This window comes from Periplaneta americana, chromosome 5 (assembly GCF_040183065.1).
Source record: "Periplaneta americana isolate PAMFEO1 chromosome 5, P.americana_PAMFEO1_priV1, whole genome shotgun sequence".
Taxonomy (NCBI): Eukaryota; Metazoa; Arthropoda; class Insecta; order Blattodea; family Blattidae; genus Periplaneta; species Periplaneta americana.
Window position 1 is genome coordinate 120,276,689 of NC_091121.1, and position 26,611 is coordinate 120,303,299.

General features: G+C 37.6%; 1 protein-coding gene across 4 annotated transcripts in view; it reads left to right on the forward strand.

Moving 5' to 3' along the window:
• The window catches only part of aop (anterior open), a 268,646-nt gene that overhangs the window by 166,768 nt on the left and 75,267 nt on the right, over positions 1–26,611 (forward strand). The window contains exon 1 of one of the 4 annotated variants that reach the window (XM_069826435.1): positions 22,409–22,855. The exons of 1 other annotated variant lie outside the window; for it this stretch is intronic. In XM_069826435.1, coding sequence (XP_069682536.1) covers positions 22,814–22,855 — 42 coding nt within the window. In that variant the 5' untranslated portion in view covers positions 22,409–22,813. Of the gene's footprint in view, positions 1–22,408; positions 22,856–26,611 lie in introns of those variants that run through there. 2 more of the 4 variants (XM_069826437.1, XM_069826436.1) reach the window with 2 other exon arrangements.

Sequence of the window (26,611 nt, forward strand, 5' to 3'; positions counted from 1 at the left end):
GATTTGAGGGAGGTGGGATATGATGATAGAGACTGGATTGATCTTGCTCAGGTTAGGGACCTATGGCGGGCTTATGTGAGGGCGGTTATGAACCTCCGGGTTCCTTAAAAGCAGTAAGTAAGTATACATGCCTTCTGGATAAGATAAACAGAATGATACATTTTCTTTTGCTATTATACAGTACGTATATTAAACTGTTTGTTATTCCTGTCCAGAATTGTAATTCTTGTCTCTTATGTCAAACTATTCTATTTGTATATTATTGTCATTATTTTTACCATAATCATAAGCGAACTTTACACGACATTGTCATTGCTGCTAATATAACAGTTCCATTCCATGTACAAATATCTCCTCAGTCGTGAACACTTAGAGCACTTTTAAATGATTTATGTCACCTAACAGTCTGAAGCGATGTGGCGTGCTAGAGTTCATTTTCCTACTTCCGGGAACTCAGATGACATGATTAAAGCATCGAAGTTTTGAAGTCATCATTTTGGCAGCAATATTGGGCTCTTCATACAAATACTAAATGTTCATATTTGCATTGCCTGTATGTAATTTTAATTTAAAGTATTACATGTGCGTACGACTTTATCTGAAAAGTTTTCTTGTCTATAGACAAAAATAAGAGGCAATTTAATTGATGTGCACAAGTCACATTCTTTTCAGCTCACCCACAGGGCTTGTATGTGTATTATAGATAGGCTACATAAACACATACATACATACATACATACATACATACATACATACATAAATACATACATACATACATACAGTCCACACCTGTGGAGCATGGAGCAACGGTTAGCGCGTCTGGCCCGGGTTCGATTCCCGGTCGGTAACCATTTACCTGGTTGAGGTTTTTTCTGGGGTTTTCCCTTAACCCAATATGAGAAAATGCTGGGTAACTTTCGGTGGTGAACCCAGGACACATTTCACCGGCATTATCACCTTCATCTCATTCAGACGCTAAATAACATAAGATGCCGATAAAGCGTCGTAAAATGACCTACTAAAATAAATAAATAATAAATACATACATACATAGCCTACTATTATGAAAATATAACAAAAACTGCAATATGAATAGAGTTGTAATTACAGATCGAAAACTGAAGATAAAACCTCAGCATTTGAATATATATATATATCTGTGTGTGTGTGTGTGTGTGTGTGTGACATATTTATCGATTTTCAGATTTTTGCTCTATTAAATAACGTAAATAGTGATACAGCAAATAATAAAATCTCTTGTATGTAATTAAATTTCTTCCTACTGAAAAATTTCATATTTTGCACATAGGAGTTATTGCAGTAACAACGACGATATATATACAAACGAATTAATTCTCGAAACTGATATAATACTTAAAAGAATTTTGTCAAGAGACAGGATCGATGTCGTTCATACCATGGTTTGATATGAAATCTGTGCTATTAAGTCGCAAAATTGTATTGGAGAGGAATATTGTTCAACAGTGCTAGACAAGTAACATATTATAAACTATTAATGCCTTTTCATAGGCCTATTTCTATCAGTTTTAAAGTATGTAATGTTAATTTTAGTAAAACAGAGTAATATTAGAAGCCAATACCATACACAACAAGCTATTTCGTGAAATTTGTGCAACATGTAGGCCTAGGCCTTTTATAAGGTAGTCATGCATAAACTTTATGTATCCAGATATCTACCTTTTTGATTACAAAAATGTTTTGTTGTGTGTGTGTTTTGCGGAAAATAAAAGTTATATTATTTTGATGTAGCCTGCAAGCGATAGTGTGTGATTTCATTTCTGCAAGTCCTGCTCAAGGAAATAAAATTGGAATAGTGATTGTAACATGATAAAGAAGTGAGTTTGTTGTAAAGTTCACATAACTGCCTGCGTGTTCCTTCAGAAGACGAGAGCTGCTGCGATTGTCCCCTCGCATTACGGGCCGGATGTCCACTCACACCCCGCCCCTAGTAACTCCCTCCCGGTGCCGACAGGTCTCCTCACCACATGGCCCGGCCCGGAGAGAGATGGTCTCGCTGGAAGACACATTCCTTCAGAATACGGGACTCGCTATTTTTTTTCTCCCCTCGTATTAGGAGCCAGATGTCCACCAACACCCCTGCCTCTAGCAACTTGCTCACGGCGCCGAGGGGTCCCCCGTGACCAAGCCAAGAGAGAGAAGAGTCCCACTAAAGGCCACAATGTTGTGGCGGGAATTTGTGACGTCAGTAGCGTCATGACGCTCCAAGCCACGCCAAGGAGAGAAATGGCACGAAGCCCGAGGTGTATATAAGGCAGGCCCAAAATGGCATAGGGACATTCGTCGCCGGCTAGGGGGGGCAGCCACTATGCTCCCTCTGCCACCGACAACATTTCTTTGTCTGATCCAGCGTGCTGTACTTCGTCGGACCGGGTTTTCACTGCCGACACTTACCCCCGGAACAGAAACGCATCGCCGGCTCTGTCTCCGCCTCCCCGCTCCAATCTCCCTAACCAAGCCATCCTAGTATCGCTCTTCTCGACTACCTCCCCCCCCCCTTTATCCCCTTGTCAGGATTCCACGTGCTCTAACCCTTTTAGAAAACACTGTCTTTTCTATCTTCGACTTCCCTCTCTGTGGACGCCCATCGCCGGCCATTTGTCAGCGGAGCTCGTTAGCAGAGAGGTCTTTACTCTACTGTGCTCTAACCCTTTTAGAAAACATTGTCTTTTCTATCTTCCACTTCCCTCTCTGTGGACGCCCATCGCCGGCCACTTGTCAGCGGAGCTCGTTAGCAGAGAGGTCTTTACTTCACCGTGCTCGAACCCTTTTAGAAAACATTGTGTTTTCTATCCTTCAATTCCCTCTCTGTGGACGCCCATCGCCGGCCATTTGTCAGCGGAGCTCGTTAGCAGAGAGTAACCCCTCCATCTCTCGTCGGTCGTCGAATCGCGGACCCTTTGGGGGCAGAGCTTCGATAGGCGAGAACCTCCACCACCCCTGCTTCCCGTCTCTCAGTTCTCCTACCCACCATATTCGCACCCCTTTTTCGAGCAAACTCTCTCTTCAGTTTTCCCCAGGCACTCCCGTTTCTCCTCTCTACCCTTTTCTACGTTGCTAGCCCGTTACCTTCACACCAGCCCCTCGCTACTCTCTCTCTCCCTCGTCTTGTCTTCGTTTCTCTCCAGGCACTCCCGTTACTCCTCCAGTATTCTCAATCATGACAACAGCACGCCTTCAAGTTAGCTTCAGCCAGAGTCACAGGGACAAAGACGGCAATATTCTGGAGGTTCTCAAAGACACTCCCGTTTCCCCTGCCCACGAATAGGAGAAGGACACTGCTTATTTCAAATAAAGTACTATATCTGTATCAACGTATTTGTTTCCTACATCATCGTATAAATCCCTCCCCCACAAAGTTCGTCACCACCTGTCCCTCACTCCCGTTTCCCCTCTCATCACCTGGCACAACAGTCATCAGCAGAAGAACGTCAACAAAGGCCGAAGCACAACTCCTATATCATAACACCACCCTCCCCGCACACTTCAGCTCCCCTTGTCACGTCACTCCCGTTTCCCCTCTCAACACCTGGGACAGCAGTCATCAGCAGAGGGACGTCAACGGAGGCCGGCGCACGACAAGTTGTTGGAAAAAGCACATTATGTATAATGAAAAAGAATGTTATCTCCATGGAATTTTTCTCCGATGCTTTGCGAGTAGCCTAGCATTAGGTGCTTCCTCTGCTTGAAGACGCATCGCAGCCAGGGTGGCTGCAGGACACCTTTAAATCTTTTCCAAACTCAGTGATCAATCCGTTCAGCGAAGTTCAGCCTGCCCCGGCCCGTCAAGAATAGAAAAGGAAATAAAAAGAAGCTTTGCTTATGGTAACATCAGCATCACCACCAGCAGCAGCAGCAGCGGCAGCAGTAACATTCTTTAGTCACACGGCATGTCCGGTTCTCTGGTGCGGGCCTTGATGACGTCACTGCTACTCTTCTAGACTCGTGCCTCAATGCATGATAGGTACAAGGGTCGATATCAGTTCCGAACCGTGTTAAATAATAAAATGTCAAGTTTGTAATTGAGGAAAATCTTCCTCATCTCCTCATTTCTTTTTGCACTTTTGTCTTTCTGCTGATTCTCCTCTTACTAGTCATTCTTCTTCTGCTCAGTTTCCAAGTCTTTTCTCTTTCTTCTCCGATTTAAGCTCTTCTATCTCTGTATTCATTATCTTCGTACAGTTTCTCCCTTTTCTTTACGTCCCGTTTCCTCATTTTCCTTTTGTTCTTCTGTTATTCCTCACGTTTCTTTCTTGTTTGTGTTTCTCTTTAGTCCTTTTATTTTGTTTCTTTTCTGCTCATTTTTGTCCATCTCATTTCAGGTCATTTCACTTTTCTTTCCCTTATTCTTCTGCCTCTCCTTTTATCCTCTTTTCCCTTCTCCCCTTGCTATATGGATTGGTACAAACCAGCCAGCCGAACTTAGTAAAGTGTTTGCTTTTGAGGATCTTGTAAATAATGAATTTTTTTTTTCGCATTATATTGTCTAATTTTTTTTCTGTTCAAGGTTATATGAAACATTATGTACATTACTGCTCACTTCTAAATATAAATAAATACATTATATATATATATATATATATATATATATATATATATATATATATATATATATAATATGCAGCTGCGATGTACTAAACATTATGAAAGCTATTTTTCTGTCTAAAATGCACCTTTTCCCAGTTTCTACGGGTCAGAATTGCTTCAAACTTTCAGGGAACATTCAATACTTAATACTAGCATTTCATGACATTTAAATTTACGAAGAAATTAAGCCTACAAATTTAACAAAAAATAATACTCAAATTTTCGTTATATAAATAAATTCATAACTTGGAGATTAATGAACATTTTCCAAAAGCCCCTGTTAAAGTAACGTTAAAAGTGCCAGGAACAAACTATAAAAATTTGATTACTGTAATCCAGTAGTTTCTGACAAAATGTATATTAAAATCAGTAATTGAAGAGTGTGATTCCAAAACTCTTTCAAATCATTTGCCCTTTTTTATTATTTATAAATACAATACTATATATTTTTTGAGACCTCTATCATTACATTTTAAGCTTCTTTTCTTTCAAAACAACGCCAATCCTTGTCTAGAAGTTCTTGTTATTGTGCATATCACGTGAAAACTCGCTCAGTTCGTAAAAAGAAAAGCTAGCGTAGTCCTTTCATAAAAATGGACTGAACGCGTTTTGGGATCACATTCTTCAATTTGAGATAGAAGAGTCCGGGTTCCCTATCACAAGAAACACTCTTCACCTATGCTTTCGTCTTATTTGAATAAGTTCAAGATTATACATAGGCGGAGAGAAAACCGTTTCCTTGGAGGGAGGGCAAAGCAAAACCACAGAATCCCTATATAACGAGGTTATGGGGGACATCATTTACCTTCTCCCCCTGTTATAGCTTGACCGTGGTACAGTATATCGGGATATGATCATTTAATGAAGGTATTTTCGGGGGCACGTTTCTTACAGTGTTACATCCATATCCGCGATGTTTCGGACTGAGTTTATAATAGGATATAACTTAAAGCAATCTCCCTCTTTTTTCTCTCGTATAAAAACACATGCATACATCAGTAAAAGTACGTAACAGTGCTAACAGAAACGTTTTTATATGAAGTTTACCTTCCTGAAGATATCATAATATGAAATGTAAACTCTATTTTATTTAATCTCGCCTTTAAGTTCACACATTATACCGGGATCACTTTATTTCTTTCTGCATTGTTGTGCAGTACCGTATGTTATTCATATTAATTCTCCAAGTGGCTGCCTAAACACCTTCAGACCTCTAACACATGAGTACAGGCTTAACAAAAGAAACATTACAGTGCTTCTATTCCTCAAATGAGGTATAGCAATTCTTATACATTCAGAAATTTGAAATAAATGTTATAGTCCAGACACATGATCTGAAGATATTATTTCATCAATTTAAGCACAGAAACTTAATCATAAACAAAAGCAAAAAAAGATCTTTTTAATTCAATATTTTCTAACGTTAATTGAAAAAAAAAATAGTTGAGACAAGTTCGGGGGGAGCAGTCTCCCCCCCCCCCCATGCTCCCTCATAATTCCGCCTATGAGATTATAGTCGTGTTTTCGTTTCCTCCAGTTGCATGAAATGTGCAAGAATAATATAATGGAAGATATTTTGTTTGCATTGCGCAAAAGAACTGCTTTGAGACTAGTCTCCACTCCTCAGGATCAGAATTATGACCTAAATCTTGCAACAATCTGTTTATGTCTTTACACATTCACAAAATGCTCTATGTTGCAACACGATATTAGTTTCTTATTACGGTTCCTGAACACTAACATTAATACTGAACGCTAAATGCTCCATTGCTGCAATCTTGAGCCAAGTAATGCGGCTTACTGTTTAAACAGATCCAATTCACACACAAGTTATTTGCTTCCGATTGTTGCATGAGATTAGGAATTGCACTAACGTGGTGGCAGATTTCTCCGAAACTACGTAGATTGTTCTCTTGAAACCACTCAAAATTATGAAGAAAATACCCAACAAATTTAATTGAACTTCCTCATAAAATACGCCTAGGCCTAAACTATAATACTTTTTTTACGTATTTTCCTAGTGTGTGTTCTCCGACCGTTAGTAATATGAGAGAGAAGAACGCTGACAGGAAAGAAAGATTCTGCGCATGCGTAGAATAGCACTCCACCCTACCGTATTTCCAGAAAACATAATTTATTCTCTGTGAGTAAGGAACGCGTGTGCCTATCTTATGCTTCTAACGGCGTATATTTTCTGCTTGTATTGCGTTTATTTTATTGGTGCATTTAAATAAGTGTATTTGTTTTTTACCCTACCCTACGCTGAGCATGCCTCCTTGAACTGATATTCTTGTAGAAAGTTAGTGATGCAACCCCCCCACCGCCATAGTGGGCCAGAACTCAAATCTAGCGAGAAATAATTATTGAAGTGTCTAACGTCAATTTATATTACCCGAATCTTATTAAATAATTCATCTCGCAATATTCTTCTTCCGTTAACTCCGCCTCTTCCTCTTCTTGAAACACTTTTTGTCCCTGCTAACTTCTCATTATTGCATTACTTGGTTTTTATAATAGGCTTCTCACTGTTTTTGGCACAAATGGTGTGGCTGCAGTGTGAGATATCATATAATGGAGTCCGCTTCTTGTGCCTTTTCAGGTGACATGCGGGTTGGCAAAATGACAGATTCAATGACTTGACCTTCATGAATTAAAATCTTATGGACAGAGACGCATATGCACATTAGTATTATATGGAGCATACTTGTTAAATTCTTTAATGCCAATGAAACAGCTGAATTTCTTCCCCAGAACAGTAGCTGCATATCTTTTCCCAGTAAATGTGAGGGGCATTTCTGTTGCAAGCAACAGCTCTTTTTCTGAAAACTGTTCTGTAAAAGAACTAACAGTTTTACGCTTCTTAGAAAGATTTTTTTGGGTCTTCCAACATCTGAAACAGACGCTATGGAAGTAATGCCAGTTGAAACTGATTTTATTAGTTAGGCTACAAACTTTTTGAGGAAAATAATTTCATTTTCTAACTAATCAGAATATCTATGTAAAAACTTACTCTTTTTCCTGGCGCATTTCTTTCAACGAACTATTTTAATATATTACATTTTGAACACGAAATCATTATTTTCTAAAACCTGTTTATACAGTCACCTAGTAACATAATTAACATATACAGATGTATACAGAGCATTTAAAAAAGCATATTTTTTGGAGATGGTAGTATTTATCAAAACAAGAAAACAAAGTCTAATAAACATGGATACTAAAATTAACATATATCCAGATGTAAGTATTTGTTCATCTTCATCATAGGAGTCGCTTGCTGTGATTTCCTGTAAAATAGTAGGCTATATAGATGATAGCATTCATCAAAAGAAAAAAGTTCAATAAACATGGGTCCTAAAATTAATATCTTCCGAGATATGAGTATTGTTCATCAACAGCATAGTGTATGCTCAGTGTGATTTCCATAAAAAAACATTCAATATTCTGACAGGTGTAATTATCGAAGGAAGAGAACATTTCTAATAAACGTGGGTCCTAAATGCGACTGAATCGCACGGCTCTAATCGCTTCTTGCGAATCACACCTTAACTTATCAGACCTATTCCTGGTGATTGCTGCGTCGTCCATAATGAACACTGGCACACAAGATCTTTCATCCACCCTCATAAGCAATAATCAAGGGGTATCAAACCTGGGGACCTGGCTGGCCAGGGATAAGGACCTCCGCGACCAATCCAACGGTGTGGAAAATACTCGTTTAGATGATATCTCACGGCAAGGTGAAATGAGCAGGCGCCCCATCAAATTGGAAATGCACACGTAGTCTCGTTGCAAGAGGAACATCGTCTAGTAATTGTAGCAATTCGTTTTGTAGAAAGTGTAGGTACATGTCACCATTTAAATTTCCGGGTAATATGAATGCTTCTATCAGCTGTTAGTAAGATACCTATATACATGGGTCATATGCGAATATTAAGAGTAACGCAGATAATAAGAAAGATTGGATAATGCTGGCTTTGCAGTGAAGGACCTGCCCTTGGGCAGAACACTATGTATGTATTAGCTGATCATCATACATGTGATGTTGAAAATTGGTTTTCTCCGTGCCTTTAGGGTTAATATCTGGCCATTCATGTACGCGTGAGTTATTAAAGCTGTCCCGTGTGAATTGCGACTCCTCAGTGAACATAATACAGCGGTAAAACTCTCTATCATTTCCGTTTAACCAGGTGCAGAACTCGACACGATAGGTCGAGTGGCTCTAAATGTTGCACTTGTTGAAGATGATACGGATACAGTTCATTTACATGTAATGTCCTCCATACCTCTGACTGAGTAACACCGAGTCGCCGAGCTACATGTCTTGTTGAAATTCGAGGACTGCGTTGCACAGCGTTGAAAATGTTTTCTTCTTCTGCTACATCGTGTTGTTGACGTCTTTCATACTGGATACGAATACTGGGGAGTGGACCCAGTTTGCCTTAGTGTGTTAAATGTTCCACTAATAGTCTTAGGATTCGGAATCCTACGAATACAGGACTACAATTTGTTAGTCATGCGTTAATGTGCCAAAGATCATGTCGATTGGAAGTGTTAATATGTATACACATCGAGAGAAGCTTTCTTGGAAACGGCGCTTCCGAGAAGCTGCGCTGTGCGTCCAAATACGAGTATGAGCGTCACTATTTCGAAGAATTGACGTCAGGTGTATTATTAAAGACCTCGAACTCGGGTCCCGAGATTATACAGTCTTTTATGTCTTTTCAGTGTTATATCTAAAAATTACTTACGGCTTCTTCCACATAATTTCCAGTGTTTACCAGACACAACATAGCACTCTTTCCAAGTCACGGATGTCTGGCGTCAGAAAAAAGGAAGAAAGCAAAATTAAATCATGTGTAGGCAGTTATGTAGGCTACATATCGTGTGTTTCCTAGATGTAGGATAGGGCCTATAGAAGTTTAACATTGCCGTAAGAAACCTACGACCACCTCTGTGGTATAGGGGTCAGCATGCTGGTCTCTTACGCAGAAGACCCAGGTTCGATTCCCTGTCGAGTTGAATTTCCTGGTTGAGGTTTTTCAGGGTTTTTCCTCAACCGTAAGGCAAATGCCAGGAAATTCGGGTCACAACATCCCTGAATATCACCGGCCTCATTCATCACCGAGTCCACACCTGTGGAGTAACGGTCAGCGCGTCTGGCCGCGAAACCAGGTGGCCCGGGTTCGAATCCCGGTCGGAGCAAGTTGGGCAAGTTACCTGGTGGAGGTTTTTTCCGGGGTTTTCCCTCAACCCAATACGAGCAAATGCTGGGTAACTTTCGGTGCTGGACCCTGGACTCATTTCACCGGCGTTATCACCGTCATTTCATTCAGACGCTAAATAACCTGAGATGTTGATACAGCGTCGTAAAATAACCCAATAAAATAAAAAATTCATCACCGAAATCATATTCATAACAAATCAGTAATACATATACAGTCGCCATCTAGTTCACAACAATAGAACTAGTCTCAACAATAGTACACAGGCCTTCGGATTTCAACCAAAAGAGTAACTCGCGATATGACCAAAGATGTTAAAGCGAGTATAAATAACAGCGAGAGAGAGAGAGAGAGACCTATGTATAAAAACGATGGAGAAATAAATAATCGGGCCATATTTAGAAATTAGCAGGCTTTGAAAATATGTAAAACAAGAGAGCATTATACGTACTGTATCTTCTTTGTTTGCTTCCTTTTTCTAGTTTCATCCTATGTTACTTCCTACTTCTTCCTTACTTCTTTCCATTTTTGCTTTATATTTTATCATTACATTTTTCTAATTTCTTTTCTTTCTATTCATGAATTTAATTTATTTATTTTGTTGTCTATAATCATTCAAATTCACTCTGAATGAATCCTTCTTCTTTCTTTCTTTCTTTCTTTCTTTCTTTCTTTCTTTCTTTCTTTCTTTCTTTCTTTCTTTCCCTTCGTTGTCTTTTTACTCTTTTCATTGTTTTCCTTTTCCGTCCTCGTTTTTTCTCCGTCTTCCTCGTTATCTTTTTTTTTATTTCTTCCAGTCCTCTTTCCTGTTTACATATTTACTTTTCTTTTCCTTCTTTTCCCTTGCTCTCGCAGTTTCTCTCTGGACTCAACCAGCATTGTCGGCCAGAGTTCAAGCGGATATGCAAACCCGTTTATGTGTGGAGAAAAGAAACAAGAATTCTCCCACCGGATGTGGTAGTGACTCCCCTCTCCTTGAGCTATTTCAACAGGAAGATAATTTGAAGAGCCTGTTTGAACAGGAAAGCAATCAAAAATATTGCTGTGCGATAGAAACGCGTGTAAGTAAGACTTTTTATAGGTGACGTCGAATCAGCATCTTCAAGGAGTCGCACGCAGCGATACATTGAAGCCACTAACGAGAATATGATGTCTTGCGTTGCATTAGAAATGTCTTATGTCTCGGGGTTTGCTAATAGAAGCATGAGAGAGCACTCTTATAGCACAACGCGGGTTCCATCTGACATGCCAACTAGATTTTCGGTTTAACAGTTCTGCCTTTATAACGAAAACAACTGAAAGTTACATCATAAATTGCTGTTTATATACTGAACATGGCGCAGAACGCAACCGAACTCCCCACTATGTATCTGATTCAAAATCATAAAGGAAAGAAGAGTAGAGGAAAGACATATTCACAATTAAAGTTAAACATAACGTAAACATTAACTTAGGAATGTAAACGTTACCGTAAAATCAAAATTGGCATACCATCCATCATTCACGATGGGAACATAAACATAACCCCAAAGATATTTGGTACCTTCTATGTTTATGTTACGTTTACAGTATGTTTAATTTTCATTGTAAATGGGACTTTAAAATGTCTGTTTATTTACATATCATTTATTAATTTTATTAGTTTAGTTACTTATATTTTGTTCTTGCCTCATTCTTCCCTCGTTTCTTCGCTCCTTTCTTTTTTGCATAGTATCTATTTGCTTTCAATTTTTATCTTTTCTTCCCTTCTCATTTTATTTCTTTTGTTTTCTTAGTTTTTTTTATTTGTGATTCCTTTAGTCTTTCCGTGAAGTACGTAGGCCTACATGATTCCTTGCAAAATTTCTTCTTGTCTGTCACTTCATCTTTCGACAACGATAACATCAATAAAGTTGAAAGTATTTTATTAAAAGACAGTGAGTAGAAATTCTCTAATCGGACATAGGAGCTTAAGAATATTTTCTTTTTATTTAATTTTTGAAGGTAGATTAATTCCTACAACTTTTTTTTTATTTCTGGGCTGAGGTTATCAACCTGAACGTCTTCAAGCTGATATTTATTTCATACCTTATTGGCAGGGCCGGATATTTATGGAGATCGCGAAAATCACGACATAATAGATATACAATAAATTTTTACTAATCTTTACGAATTAAGTGATTCTGATTAATAATATGCGGATAAAACAATCGCGACAAATCGCGAAATAGAGTTCTAATAGCGAAATATGAACATATTCGCGAATTATTACTATTGCGTCGTTTTATAGCGAATTTCATATTCTGAGTTTTTTTCGGATTTTTTTTTTCACTTGAATTTGTTATATATCCAAGTAGGCTACATTACATGGTATTCTAGGCGTTCTGATTACATTAGTGAACTCAAAAGACGGGGAATTCAACATTTCACTAATAATTTGAAACTGTTAATTTGAGGGCTGAAATTTGTTTAATGAATGTGTGTTAAATACAGTGTAAATCCAACAAATATTGTCTATTGGCTATACCGCACCTTTAATGTTAATTATTTGGAAAGTAATATTCATCATCATCATCATCATCATCCTTCACGAATTAGGCCTCTGTAGACCTGTTTCGGCCCCATCTAGCAGTCTTCTTAACGGTCTTCCTGGTCGACGATGTCCTCTAGGTTTATATTGCATCATAATTTTTGGGATTCTTGAATTTTCCATTCTTCTTACATGATCTAGCCAATTGAATTTGTATCTGGTGATTTTTTCTTCTACTGACTCTACTTCTAATTGTTCTAAAATTTCTTCATTCCTTTTTCGGTCTAAAAGAGTATATCCTGCTGTTCTCCTGAAAAATTTCATTTCCGTTGCTTTGATTCTGTTCATGTCTTTTTTCTTTAATGTCCAAATCTCGCTTCCGTATAGAAGGGTGGGTAATGCTAGTGTATTATATATTTTTATTCTTGTAGATTTTTGTACTAATTTAGCTTTTAATGTATTGTTTATTATTCCTAGAATTTGTGTAAATTTGGTAATTTTCTTGTTCACATCTTTTTCATTTTGATAAGATATTTCACAACCCAGATAATTGAAATTTTGCACTTGTTCGAGGCATTGGTTATTGTGTATTATCTTACTTCTCACTGGGTCTTGTCCTAAAAATGCCATTACTTTTGATTTTTGTGCTGAAATTTCCATCCCAAAATCTTTTAATATTTCATTTAATGTATACAATCCTCTTTGTAAATTATCCTCTGAATTGGAAATTATGACTTGATCATCGGCATAGAGTAAGGTATTTAATGTTAGAGCACTGGTTATTTTGATTCCTGATGTGTAGATTTGGTTCCATTTTAAAATAATTTCATTTATATAAATATTAAATAAAGTTGGTGATAGTGGACAACCTTGTCGAACTCCATTATTAACTAATTTTCTTTCGGATATACAGTTATTTATTTTGACACTTATTTTGCTGTCCGTGTAGATTTCTATTATATTTTGGAATAGCAAATTTGGAATATTTTTTTCTTGTAATATGTCGAATAAAAGGTCTCTTCGGACTTTATCAAAAGCTTTCACAAAATCAATAAAAGCTATATGGGTTTCTAAATTAAATTCTCTTCTTTTTTCCAACAATAGTTTGATACTAAATAATGGATCTACACATGATCTTCCTTTTCTAAAGCCATTTTGACACTCCAGAAGGAAAGTTTCAGCATGTTTTTTTTAATTTTTCATTTAAAATCCTACTAAATATCTTATAACATGTGTTGAGGATACTAATCCCTCTATAGTTTTCAACATTCTGTTTATCTCCTGTTTTATATATGGGAATAATTACACTATTTTTCCATTCTTCCGGTAAAGTGGCAGTCAGATATATTCTGTTTAGAAATCTTAGTAATCTTTCTTGAAATAGATCTCCTGCATATTTATACAATTCTGAATTTAGGTTATCTTCTCCAGGTGATTTACTATTTTTCGTCTTCTTTAATGCTTCTTGTAGTTCTTCTTTTGTAATGCATTGTTCAACTGGGTTTTTTGTGTCCCAGAATTTTGAATCAAAAGTAGGATTGTTCCATAAGTTTTTGTAAAAGTCTAGGAATGTTTCTATTTTGGGGCAAGGGTTTATCTTGGCGGATTCCTTTATGTCTCTGTTCATGTATTTTAAATTTTATATGTATTGGGTTTCATTTTATAAATGTCAGTTTCTAAACAAGATATAAACTCTTTCCATGATTGCCTGTGTCGTTTTCTAATTTCTCTGTTAGCTATCGCCCTTTTATGTTTATAATCTATTTCATCATTAACGGATTTTGTTTGAAGGTATTTTCTATAAGCTATATTTTTATTTTTTATGATCTCCTTAATTTCATCATCCCAAGATCTTAATTTTTTCTTTTGTGTGAAAGCCTTATATTTTCCGATGCTCTCCGTGGCTGCCTGTGATATTTGAGTTTTAATATTTTCCCATTCTTTGTGAATGTCTTCATCTTCAGGTATTTCTAACATTTTTTGTTCAAGTCTTTTTTGATAAAGCCAGCGTACACTGTCGTCATGGATTAATCTAATTTTGTAACGCATTAATTCTTTTTTGGGGGAATTTATCTTTGTTAAATGTAGCCATCTTGGTGTATATCTCACTTTTGCTAATACAAGGTAATGATCTGATCCAATGTCACTTCCTCTGAAGACCTTGACATCTAAAAATAATTCGGATAATTTTCTATTTGCTATAAAATAATCTATGATAGATTTTGAGCCACGTGCTGACCATGTATACATATGAATATCTTTATGGTTGTAAAATGAATTCATGATTTTCATTTCATTGTATAATACAAAATCTCTTACTTTTTCTCCATTATTGTTTATGGTAGGTTCTCCAAATTTTCCTATGGTATTTTTTATTTCGATGTTGCCTATTCTACCGTTTAAATCTCCGGCTAATAATATGTAATTATTTTTATTTACTTTATTCAAAATTTCTTGCAACTGGGCATAAAACAATTCAGTTTCTTCAACTCTTCCTTCCTCTGGAGCATAAAGACTAAAGAAAGTTAGTTTGCCTCTTCCTATCTGGAGTTGTACTTCTAATATTCTTTCATTCCAGTATGTATAATTGTTTATTTTGTTTTTTATTGATTTATGAATCCAAATCATTACTCCGGCCTGTGCTCTTGTCTTCTTATTAACACCAATATATATGATTATGTAGTTTTTTGTTTCAGTTGTACCTTTTAGTTTCTTTTTTGTTTCTGTTATTGCTGCTATTTTAATCTGCTTTTTATTCAATATTTCATCTAGTTCTTCTTCTTTATGATTGATCCCTCTAACATTCCAAGTAGCGTATGTGAACATATTTTGTTTTTTCCAATTTCGTTTAACCGTTGACTTGCTCTGGGTTGTCATCAAATTATCTATCCTTATACTGCTTGTTTGAGGCTTGAAAGTAATGTTCATACTGAGTTAATACTCCCATTCCAAAATAATTGTATTTTCTAAAATTTCCAATAATCTCCGCCAAAAGTACAAATCAATCTCCAACAATCTCCGCCGACACCAATATTAAAAAACACAAATGATGAAATTAATTTCCAAAAATACCTGCCCCTGCTTATTGGCCACCGAGAATGGTAGAGATGTAAGTTTTTTTCCTTAAATTTATTTTCGTTAATTAGTTAATCGAAGCTAATATATAAAATCTCCATATAGCTCGAGAAATGAAGATGTGCTTTATGGTGTGACATTACGGTGTAGTTTTACTGTTCTTGTGAAATTGTAAACTACATAAGAAAATAAACCACTATCTCAATATATTACATATACATGGTATATATAATATAATATAATATAATATAATATAATATAATATAATATAATATAATATAATATAATATAATATAATATAATATATCTATCAAATGATAGACGACGTCAATATATATGGATCATATGAGGAAACAAAGAGGAAGGCAGAAATTACGAAAGATTGGAGAAAGCTGGGTTTGTAGTGAAAGACCTGCCCTTGGGCAGAACACTAAATGAGTGAATGAATTATATATATGTGTGTGTGCGTGCGTCTTGATTATAATCTTTTTCTCTTTAAATTGTTGACATAATTCCATTTGCAGTGTGTTGGGTTCGCTGATGTAACGTACTGTTTCATTGTTTTTCTTGGGAACGAGCAGTCTCAGATTAAACTTTTGTTATGAGTAATTTTATATACAAGAACTGCTTCTTAGAGAATTATCGTTTTAGTATAAAGAAAAAATATCTATAGACTTTATTAATAGTAGAAAATAAATACGAATGGAAAAGAACTCGAAGAAAACCTGATACAAATACGCTTTGTTTATAACGTGTGCAGGATCGAACTTGCATATCTTTTGCTCGAATTGCCCTTAAATAAAACTACCTGGAATTTTACATTATCATTTCTCTCCGATCCGTCTGTTTCTAGAATAGGCTACTACCATATATCTACTTGGTTAATAGTCCTAGAATCGATTCCCGTCAGGAGAAGTGGAGATTTATTTACCTTCTATCTACAATCGACGTCTAGGCCTATCTGACGTCTTGAACTACCCTGTATCATGACAGGCTGATGTCTATAATGTCACGATAATAAATTGTGTGATCATAAAATTCGACATTTCGCAAGTGTTTTATATTAAGCAACTCTCTCATATGATGTATTCTACACAATTTCTTGTTTTGATACAAACATTTCAAATAGCTGAGAAGCTCTTAGTTCTCAAATTGATTTTCGCATTGCGCTTTGGTAACAAAGATTTTGATCAACATGTGATTTCAAGTAGGTGTAATGTTCTTATATAGTTCCGCATGTAGTTTTGCTATAAATCATTTTAGTAACTGAAGTGTACGTTATTTTTTATGCAAGTTTCTAAGGCTTCGTGCATAGTTTTCATGCTGGAAACAGTTAAAATTGATGATTCAGATATTACTAAAAAAGAAAATAAATGTCGAATAGTGGAAATAATAATAGTAATAATAATAATAATAATAATAATATATAATTTTATCATCATCATCATCATCCTTCACGAATTAGGCCTCTGTAGACCTGTTTCGGCCCCATCTAGCAGTCTTCTAAAAGGTCTTCCTGGTCGACGATGTCCTCTAGGTTTATACTGCATCATAATTTTTGGGATTCTTGAATATAATAATAATAATAATAATAATAATAATAATATTATTATTATTATTATTATTATTATTATTATCATTATTATTATTATTATTATTATTATTATTATTATTATTATTCTTTCAGATTTCCAAGATTTCGCGCATTATTATTTTAAGTAGCCGAAATGTTTCTTCTGAAATTGCTATGGTATAAACGCAGTTTTCCTTTATTTCAATACAAGGATTCCAAATAGCTGTTGCTGTGACGACGTACTTAATTCATTTTGTCAAGAATTCAAGTAACCGAAATGTTACTTCTTACATACATTTTTATACAAAGCTTGTCAAGGAGGGGAGATATTTGTTTGTTCTCAACTAGGCCTAGCTACGATTTCGAGTATATAATATTCATACACAAGTTTCGAATAACCTAGATATTCATCCTATCCCCGTCTGCACCCAAATTTCTAAGTAATGTGGCTTGTGTCTTACTCTCTTGTTCCAGTCTCCATCATCTGCAGGAAAGTCAATTCCGCTGCCCGCGAACCCGTTGTCGAAGCTTCTGCGAGGAATGTAAACGTGCGGTGACGTCACGCCGTTTGCGGTTTTCCTTCTTGTGATGTTTCGTGCGGTTAGCTAATCGTTCTGACGGTTCACTTGGTATTATAATAGTGCACTGACCATGTCATCTCCATGCCCCCGTATGTTGAAGTGCAAAAACATTTTAGTAAGGAAACAAAAAGGGGAAGGCGCGGTGTAAAGTTGCACACACCTTAGCATTGTATGTTGCTTTACGATAGTCTGATGAACTATAGCTACCAAGTTAGACATAGTTACACACACCTTAGCATTGTATGCTGCTTTACGATAGTCTGATGAACTATAGCTACCAACTTAGACATAGTTACACACACTCTAGCATTGTATACTGCTTTACGATAGTCTGATGAACTATAGCTACCAACTTAGACATAGTTACACACACCTTAGCATTGTATACTGCTATACGATGGATAGTCTGATGATGATGAACTATAGCTACCAACTTAGACATAGTTACACACACCTTAGCATTGTATACTGCTTTACGATAGTCTGATGAACTATAGCTATCAACTTAGACATAGTTACACACACCTTAGCATTGTATGCTGCTTTACGATAGCCTGACGAACTATAGCTACCAACTTAAACATAGTTACACATATGTTAGCATTGTGTGCTGCTAAAATTTCCCAGTCATAGCTGCGTATATATTGTGGACTTAATAGCAAACTAGGCCATGAATTTGTGCCGGACTCCATTATCGTCACGCCATTTTATTTCTCATAATACGAAGTATAGAGAAAGTATTGCGATGCTGCAAAACGTGATTGAGAGATTTTCGCGGACATGTGCGTTAGTAACGTTCCCTGATGACGAAAAGATAGTTTTGACATACTTCTGTCTGTGTACAGCGATTTCTTCTAAACTATTGGTCGGATTTTGTTCATATTCAGTAGGTACGAAATCAGTTGATCCAGGAATTATGCAAATTAAATATAAGAGATCTTAATTTGAAATAAAGGACACAAAATGAGAATAAACACGAAATCTATTCTAACAATTTTTAAAACTGTGTGAAGAAATAATTATACGAACCGTGCAGTATGTTCCCAAGCCGCTAAGTTACGCATAAATTAATAAATTGTTGTATGCAGATTTACTCAAACATTTTATTGGAAAATTTGTCAGATTTCGTAAAATCTTCACACCACACCAGGCTCAGTCATGTATAGACACTATCTTTACCAGGGTTGCCAGATTATTGACGCAGAGATAGACTATCTAACGATCTCTAACATATAGTCGTACACTGAAGAATATAGTTGTACTCCTTTCCAGTTAAAATAACTATATATATATATATATATATATATATATATATATATATGTTACTAATTACTTATTTATTTTTCACACACTTTTCAATACCGTGCAAAATTATTATAAAATAAATTTGAATGACTAGATACTTCCTAGGCCTATATATAAATTTGGTTGAATATAGACTTAAACATTTTTCATGTTAAATGCACAAACTATTGTATTTGCTAGGTATCAGAGACAACATCACGTATAACCTCCTATTCTTTTTCTTCTTCTTGCATACTAGAACCGTGTAACTTAGCCGGTGTCTTGAGTCATATTGTTTTAATGCAGTCGAGTGTTACGGAGGGGACCGTTCTTTCAAATATGAATTAGTTTGAATCGTAGTAAGGACAGGATTTTTCAAAGATGCTGTAATTTGTAGTATTATCTATTAATATACGGTACTCTTATTTTCAGATTTAAAGGCATTAATTCATGGCAAGGTACCTTTAATTTGCCGACGCGATTCAGAAACAAACACCGCCGTTCTTTGCTTTCCAGCCGCATCAACATTACCCAAGGAGTTAGAACAAAATGGTATCCATAGAGGCATGGAAAGACAGTTTCTGCATCAAATATTAGGAAAATGTGAAATTTATTTTTATACAGCCTAGTTATACTTTCTATATAATAAACTTCATTTTTGAACATGGCATGACGTTCCTCTCAGAATTCTGGGGCATATTCGCCAAGTATGTCTATTCCTCATCTCATTATCTTTTCAACATTGTTCCGTTATTGCTGTCTCGTCTCATCGTGTCTGAACAGCTTTTGTAATTATTAAAACGTGGACGTTAAATAAGTAATTGCAATTTAAATAATGTCCATTGCCATTTTTAAAAAATGTCATCCGTGACAACAAAAATAGTAGCTTATAACTTGAAACTTTGAGGTTTTGACTATCAAAGGATGTGTACCATGTTAATTTTTTATTTTGAAACACAGTATATTCTTTTGGTGTCTTTGCGACCTGTTGAAGGTTTGCAGACGTCATGTCTAAACCTCTGTTCCCTTACAATAGCAAGTACAGGGTCATAAAGGGTGTTGAATTGCATTTTTAGTTGAACTTTACAGGAAATGTTTACATTAATTACTTCATTCCACACTTCTCTGCGGGAATAGTTGAACTAAGAAAATGATAACGAATCAATCACAGATTTACAAATAGAAGTAACTTTATGGCCATTTTAAAGTAACAAATCATATATATTTTCAACATACTGCTACTTGTCTGCTTCTGGTTGGTAATTTAGTGGTGTGTCAGAATGGTTTCGAGCAAAGCCGAATTCGTTCGCATCTGAAATGGAGTGTGGGTGAAAAAGTATAGCAGGAAGAATAAAGTCAACATTACGAATTTCCGAATTTGCTCCCTACACTGTACATCAGATGCTTATGTTAAAGACGTAAGGCAGAGGGAAAGCAATACTAACGAAAGATGCTCTGCTCTCTAGGCAGAGGAAATCAATACTAACGAAACATGCTCTGCTCTCTAGACAGAGGGAAATCAATACTAACGAAAGATGCTCTGTTCTCTAAGCAGAGGGAAATCAATACTAACGAAAGATGCTCTGTTCTCTAGGCAGAGGGACAGCAATACTAGCGAAAGATGCTCTGCTCTCTAGGCAGAGAGAAAGCAATGCTAACGAAAGATGCTCTGTTCTCTAGGCACAGGGAAAGCAATACTAACGAAAGATACTCTGCTCTCTAGGCAGAGGGAAAGCAATACTAACGAAAGATACTCTGCTCTCTAGGCAGAGGGAAAGCAATACTAACGAAAGATGCTCTGCTCTCTAGGCAGAGGGAAAGCAATACTAACGAAAGATGCTCTGCTCTCTAGGCAGAGGAAATCAATACTAACGAAACATGCTCTGCTCTCTAGACAGAGGGAAATCAATACTAACGAAATATGCTCTGTTCTCTAAGCAGAGGGAAATCAATACTAACGAAAGATGCTCTGTTCTCTAGGCAGAGGGACAGCAATACTAGCGAAAGATGCTCTGCTCTCTAGGCAGAAGAAAAACAATATTAACGAAAGATGCTGTTTCTCTAGGCAGAGGGAAAGCAATACTAACGAAAGATGCTATGTTCTTTAGGCAGAAGGAAAGCAATACTAACGAAAGATGCTATGTTCTCTAGGCAGAAGGAAAGCAATACTAACGAAAGATGCTCTGCTCTCTAGGCAGAAGAAAAGCAATACTAACGAAAGATGCTCTGCTCTCAATGCATTACTAATATAATTTGGTTATAAAAGATGGCAGAATTCTAATTGGTATTTGCTGAAGTTCATGAACACTATAGCTTCTATGACGAACCGGGAATTATTATTAACAATAATTATTTAGTATATTTCCTGAAGCACTCCTGAGTTTGTACACATTTATGTGAACATCGATCAGAGTGCAGACAAAGCTAGGAGGGCACAAGTCACACTTAGAGAAACGCGAGACAATGGAATTCGCGACAAAAATAGGAAATAAATAAACATAACAATAAAATTGTAGATTCTGTTAATAATTTTATTCTTGCTGAATTCAGATGTACAGGCTATACGAGGTTAAATTCACCGCAAACAATATCGTCTTGTTAGTATAATACTCAAAAGTGAAGTGTCAGTCAGGAAATGAGTAAATTCCAAATATTTTTGCAGTTGACGCATATCTCAATGGTTTTTAGTTTAAACCGAATACTTGTTCTCTATATTAGAATCACGATTTTTAAATTACGGTAGTGTAGTTCCTAAAATTATTTTTTTATTTTTTTCTCTAAATCAGAATATTTAAATAGCGCTCACCATACTTCCGCTCTAAACTGTACCGCAGTGACGTCTAATTTGGATTAGCCTTATAGTGGTCTAAGAACCATGAGTCTAAGTTTAAGGATGAAATGTGTAATAATGCAAAGTGGTTGTCAGTAAGTTTTGACCTGAGAGAACTGACGGTTCAAGACTGCTTTGCATGGAAAATGTATAAGAATGAAGCGTTTGATGTGCAAAATAGTTTGCACCGATTTTTAATTCGAGTAGTCGGCAATGGAGACGGAGTGACACCGACTACGGGTGAGCACCAAGCAGGACCGGTTCTTGTACCGCCTGCAGCGAGCATCTCTGTCTGTCTTCCGCCGCGCAGAGGCCGGGCGGGCGGAGCAACGCCGAACATCTCTTGTCGTATGTATAAAAGAAACCCAACAAAAGGAAGAGCAAGGAGGAATAAAAAAAGACAAGCCATACAGGAAAAGGAATAAAAAAGGATATTTAAAGGAAGTTGGAAACATCTTCAACACTCGGCCCGCCTATTGCCCCGTCCTCCAGTGTAACATCCTTCTGCACGTCTATCTCCTCCTCCTTGTATGCTTGGCATTTCCTTCTTCGGAGTAGTTGGTCGTACCACGCAACCATAAGAAGGATGAAATAAAAAAACGAGAAAATAATATAGGAGAGGGAGTGTTGGTAGTCATGACGATGCTCCTCTCTCCTCTCAACGCGGTCTTCCACAATAATGAACCTCAGTCCGCATCGTGGTGTATTCATGTGTGAACTAGTGTGTGCACATGGGTGTGTGTGTGGGTGATGAGCGCTCGATTGAAACATGCCCTCTTTTGTTTTCTTCGTTTCTGTTGTAACTTGAAGTTTGCAGTGCAACGAAATGTTTGGAGAAGTTGTCGAGGGATGAGCAGAATTTTTGTGTGCGCCTGTAATCTGAGATTGCTGTATGTCGTAATTGCAGGCTTACAATATAAGCGTCATAGACGGTACGAAGTGTTGGAGTGCCAGAAGTAGCGTGGCATATCGGAAGAAGTGGCGTGTAGTTTATTTCATTATTCGTTGTCAGTTAAAGTGAAACTGTTTCGCGTTCTGTGACTGTGGAAGTGAATTAATGTGCAGTAAAACCTTGCAGGCCGGAACCTACTGCATGTTGCTGTGTACTGGATGAAGCAGGTGATGTATGTGGCTGGTGAGGCTCTATCCCATGTAGGTATAATAGAATGCCATTCATTCTTCATGATCAGTAATTAACAAAATCTGAGTCAACTCTTGTACACAGAGACGATCAGGCCTGACAGTTTTATGGCTTTTCTCTGCCCATGCAGGAAAACACGAAAATAATATATTGAAATTGACCGAATCTCCCATTATTTCCCATATAACTACTACTACTAGTACATTATTATTCAGACATCTTATTGGTGCTGAGTGCAGTTGTCTGTGAAAGGTTCTTCATAGGCAGCTCCTAGATCCGCACGTTGGATCGTCACAACGCCAGATCATCAGAGGAAATACTCATCGGACGGTCTAGAGCCTTTCTTGCACGGAATTTTTGTGCTTGTCACGCGTAAAATGAGTCTTTATGGAGGGCGCGGAGGGAATATGTTAATAGAGGTGGACACATGACTTTATAGGAATGACAGATCGTTAAACACCGACCTGAGGTAATTTGATTATTTTCACTGATTACTTTATATTGTAAAACCACTCACTTATGCATACGCACCTATTGCTCTGTTTTGTCATACTGTAAAAGTGATATGTATCTCCGTTATAAGTTATTCTGTACACAGCTGGAAAAGTAAAGTAAATCCATGGCGCTACAGCCCATGAAGGGTCAAGACCGACCAGCCGGTTGCTGGCCTCACGTCCACATGTCGAAGCAGAGGTGGACGATCATCCAACCAGAATGGAGGTATCGTGTGGTTAGGACGATGATCCCCCCCCCACCCATTATAGCTGGTTTGCGAAACCGGATTTGCGGTACCTATCGTAGCTTCCCAAGTGCATTACGATGCTGGGTGGGCACCGGTCCCATACACTGGACGAAATTTCATGAGAAAATTTCTTCTCCCATGAGGACTCGAACCAGCGCGCTTTCCGTAACGCGAGTCCTAGGCAGGATGCCTTAGACCACGACGCCACGGCGCGGGTCTCTGTACACAGCTGGTACGTATAAATAATTCCTTGTATAAAAGACTCCGGATCAACTGAACAATTGTAAAGATTTGTACAGTTCTTACCAGCTCATAGAAAGGTTGATGATTGGAGTGGAATGGAATTTAGAGAGGGGGCACTATGGCCCAGCCCTGCGACCTGTTGAGATCTATTGCGCTAACCCTCTAGTGACGCATTCCCAAACCCACACCGGTTGACCACACTAAGGTTCTCTGTATATCCAGGTTTCGAGCAGGCAGCCCCACTCGTCCCTAGGCTAGCACCCTCCATGTGTCGCCAGCCGGCGTTCGGGGAATACTACGGAATGATAACGAAATGGAGAAATCGTGACGGAATGATGTAAATGCCTAATATGGGGAAAAACGGGAGGACCCCAACTGCGACTTTGTCCGCCAAAAGTGTCACTCCAAATGAAAAATCCCAGACCTGACCAGGACTCGAACCCTGGCCGCCTGCATGACAGGCTGAAGGTCTGACCACTCAGCCACCGCAGGGATAATGTTGATTATTGATGCAGTGTTTGCCATTGTATCCATTACCTCAGGTCGAAGGTCGCTTGTTTCTGTTAGATTGTGATGCTTATTTTTTCTTGCACATATTTAAATTAAGCACGTGGGCAATAAAAAGTTGATAAAATAGTTTTGCGACTTGTTTATAGAAGTGATTGTTTGTACTATATGCAGTGTCAGCCTAATAAGCATCACATAGCTTGAACCTTTTTATAACGTGGGAAGGTGGCGACAATTATACTCTCCTTCTGAACCTTAGCATATAAATAAAGATCGGTCGCTTCTTTAAATAATAAGGATTTCATGACAATTTATAGCCCTAACACATTTTAATTTAAAACTAATAATAGAAAATATAAGTCGAAAGCTTGGTTGTGATAATGTCCCAACATACTTTTGTTCAACGAAATCGCGCACGATTGGTCTGGAGATTACTTTTAATAATTTTAATAAGACTGTGTTTTTCAAATCCATTCATATTCATTAGTTAGCGTATACTTCCATTAACGTAGAGAGTAACTGCTGGTTTCGACATATAAGACAAAACTAAAATCATCTCTTTCCAGGAAGATACCTTTTAGTCAACACATTTCTTGTCTCAGTTGTTTTAATGGCCACAATTAAACTCTGTTTAGCATGTTATTTTCCCACGATTGTTACGTGTACTCACTGCAGTTAGATGATCGGGACTTTTTGCAGCTTCCTTAGGGACGCGCTGCACATCTTCTGCAGCAGCGCGTTCTAGATTCAGCGAGCTTCATACATAACGATGTAATAAAGGTAATTAATTGGTAAGAGGCGCCGCATTCAAATCTTAACGGGTGCACAATGGAATGTATGGGGTCTAGGGCATGTCCTGTTCAAGTATATCACGTTTTTCCTACCTTTGTGTACCGAAGAGACAGTAGGTGGACACTGCAGATCATCATATCGGAAAGCGACCCTTGGCTCGGCTTAGTTTTACGAGGGCTGGAAATGCTTCCTATATACGCGATGATTGTTAAGTCCGACAGATGCTTGGCTGGCACTCTTGAATCAGATGCTGACAGGTGGGTCATCCTGCCTCATCCCCTGATAGAGCCAGGTCCCGTTTCGCGGACGAGGAGCCTGATAAGCCAAGCCCCAGGGGTCCGAAGCTCTTCCTGTCATCGTCAGCTGACAAGTGGGTCATCCCCTAATAAAGCCAGGTCCCATTCGCACATGAATAGCCTGATAAACCCCGGAGCACCAATCCCTTCCCACATCAGCATCGAAAATCCGTACTTCAAAGACTTCACTCCAACCTGTTTTTACTATTGCTGATGATAGATCAAATGAAGTGGAGAGAATTAGTGGAATAATAGAGGGAAACAGGAGTACTTCGAGAAAAATATCTGCAACGTCTGCTTTGTCAACAAATCCCATCACTACCTGGCGGGAAATCGAACCCGGCTGTCTGCATGGAAGACCTTCGCACTAGCACTTACGCCACAGACCTAGTCGTAGCTCTTACGTGAAAATTTTCCATCAGAGTAACGGAGTGCGGCGTGCTATACTTGTACAAGAGTGCGACCGTTCGGCTACCCAATCGTTCACAGAATAGAAGTTATGAGCACAATAAGCCTCAGGCTTCGGGTCCGTTCTCCGTAAAAGGAGCGTAATTCCAGAAAGATTCTGTAAGGTTTGCTGTTCAGGAAAAATCCGGAGTATAGCTGTGTTACTCTCAGTGGCGGCTCGTGGGTATTGAATTCAGTGGGGCTGCATACAAAAATAAACCATGCAACTTACCTTATTTAAAGATTAGTTCCATGCGCCTTGTCTTGTAGGTCGCAAACTTTTTAATCATCTTCTTTTAAAATCAGATATGTCGTTTAACATAGTCTTTACAATGGAAAACATAGCTAATGCGGTCAGTCTCTTTTCTCTCATCGTATTTCTAAGATAGGATTTTACTCTCTTCGAACACGAAAAGCAACGTTCTGGTTCGGAATTTGTCATTGGTATGGTGATAGCTATGCGTAGTAATTTCACAACTTCTGAAAATGAGGCGTGAAAATTCTCAGATAGAAGAAACTGCAAGAGCTTGACTGCGTCACTGATATTTAAGAATTCTTGTCTCTGATACAACAGTGAGTTCCGTTTTTAGTTTGTCTTTATCGAACATCAGAAAAAGCTGCACACATACATTTAGGCCATTTTCAGGAAATGAGCTTTTGTAGCATTCAAATTTTTCTTGATACAGAAGAGAAGATAATATCAGATGATTATGAACTGGAATCGGGTGTTAGCTTGTGTG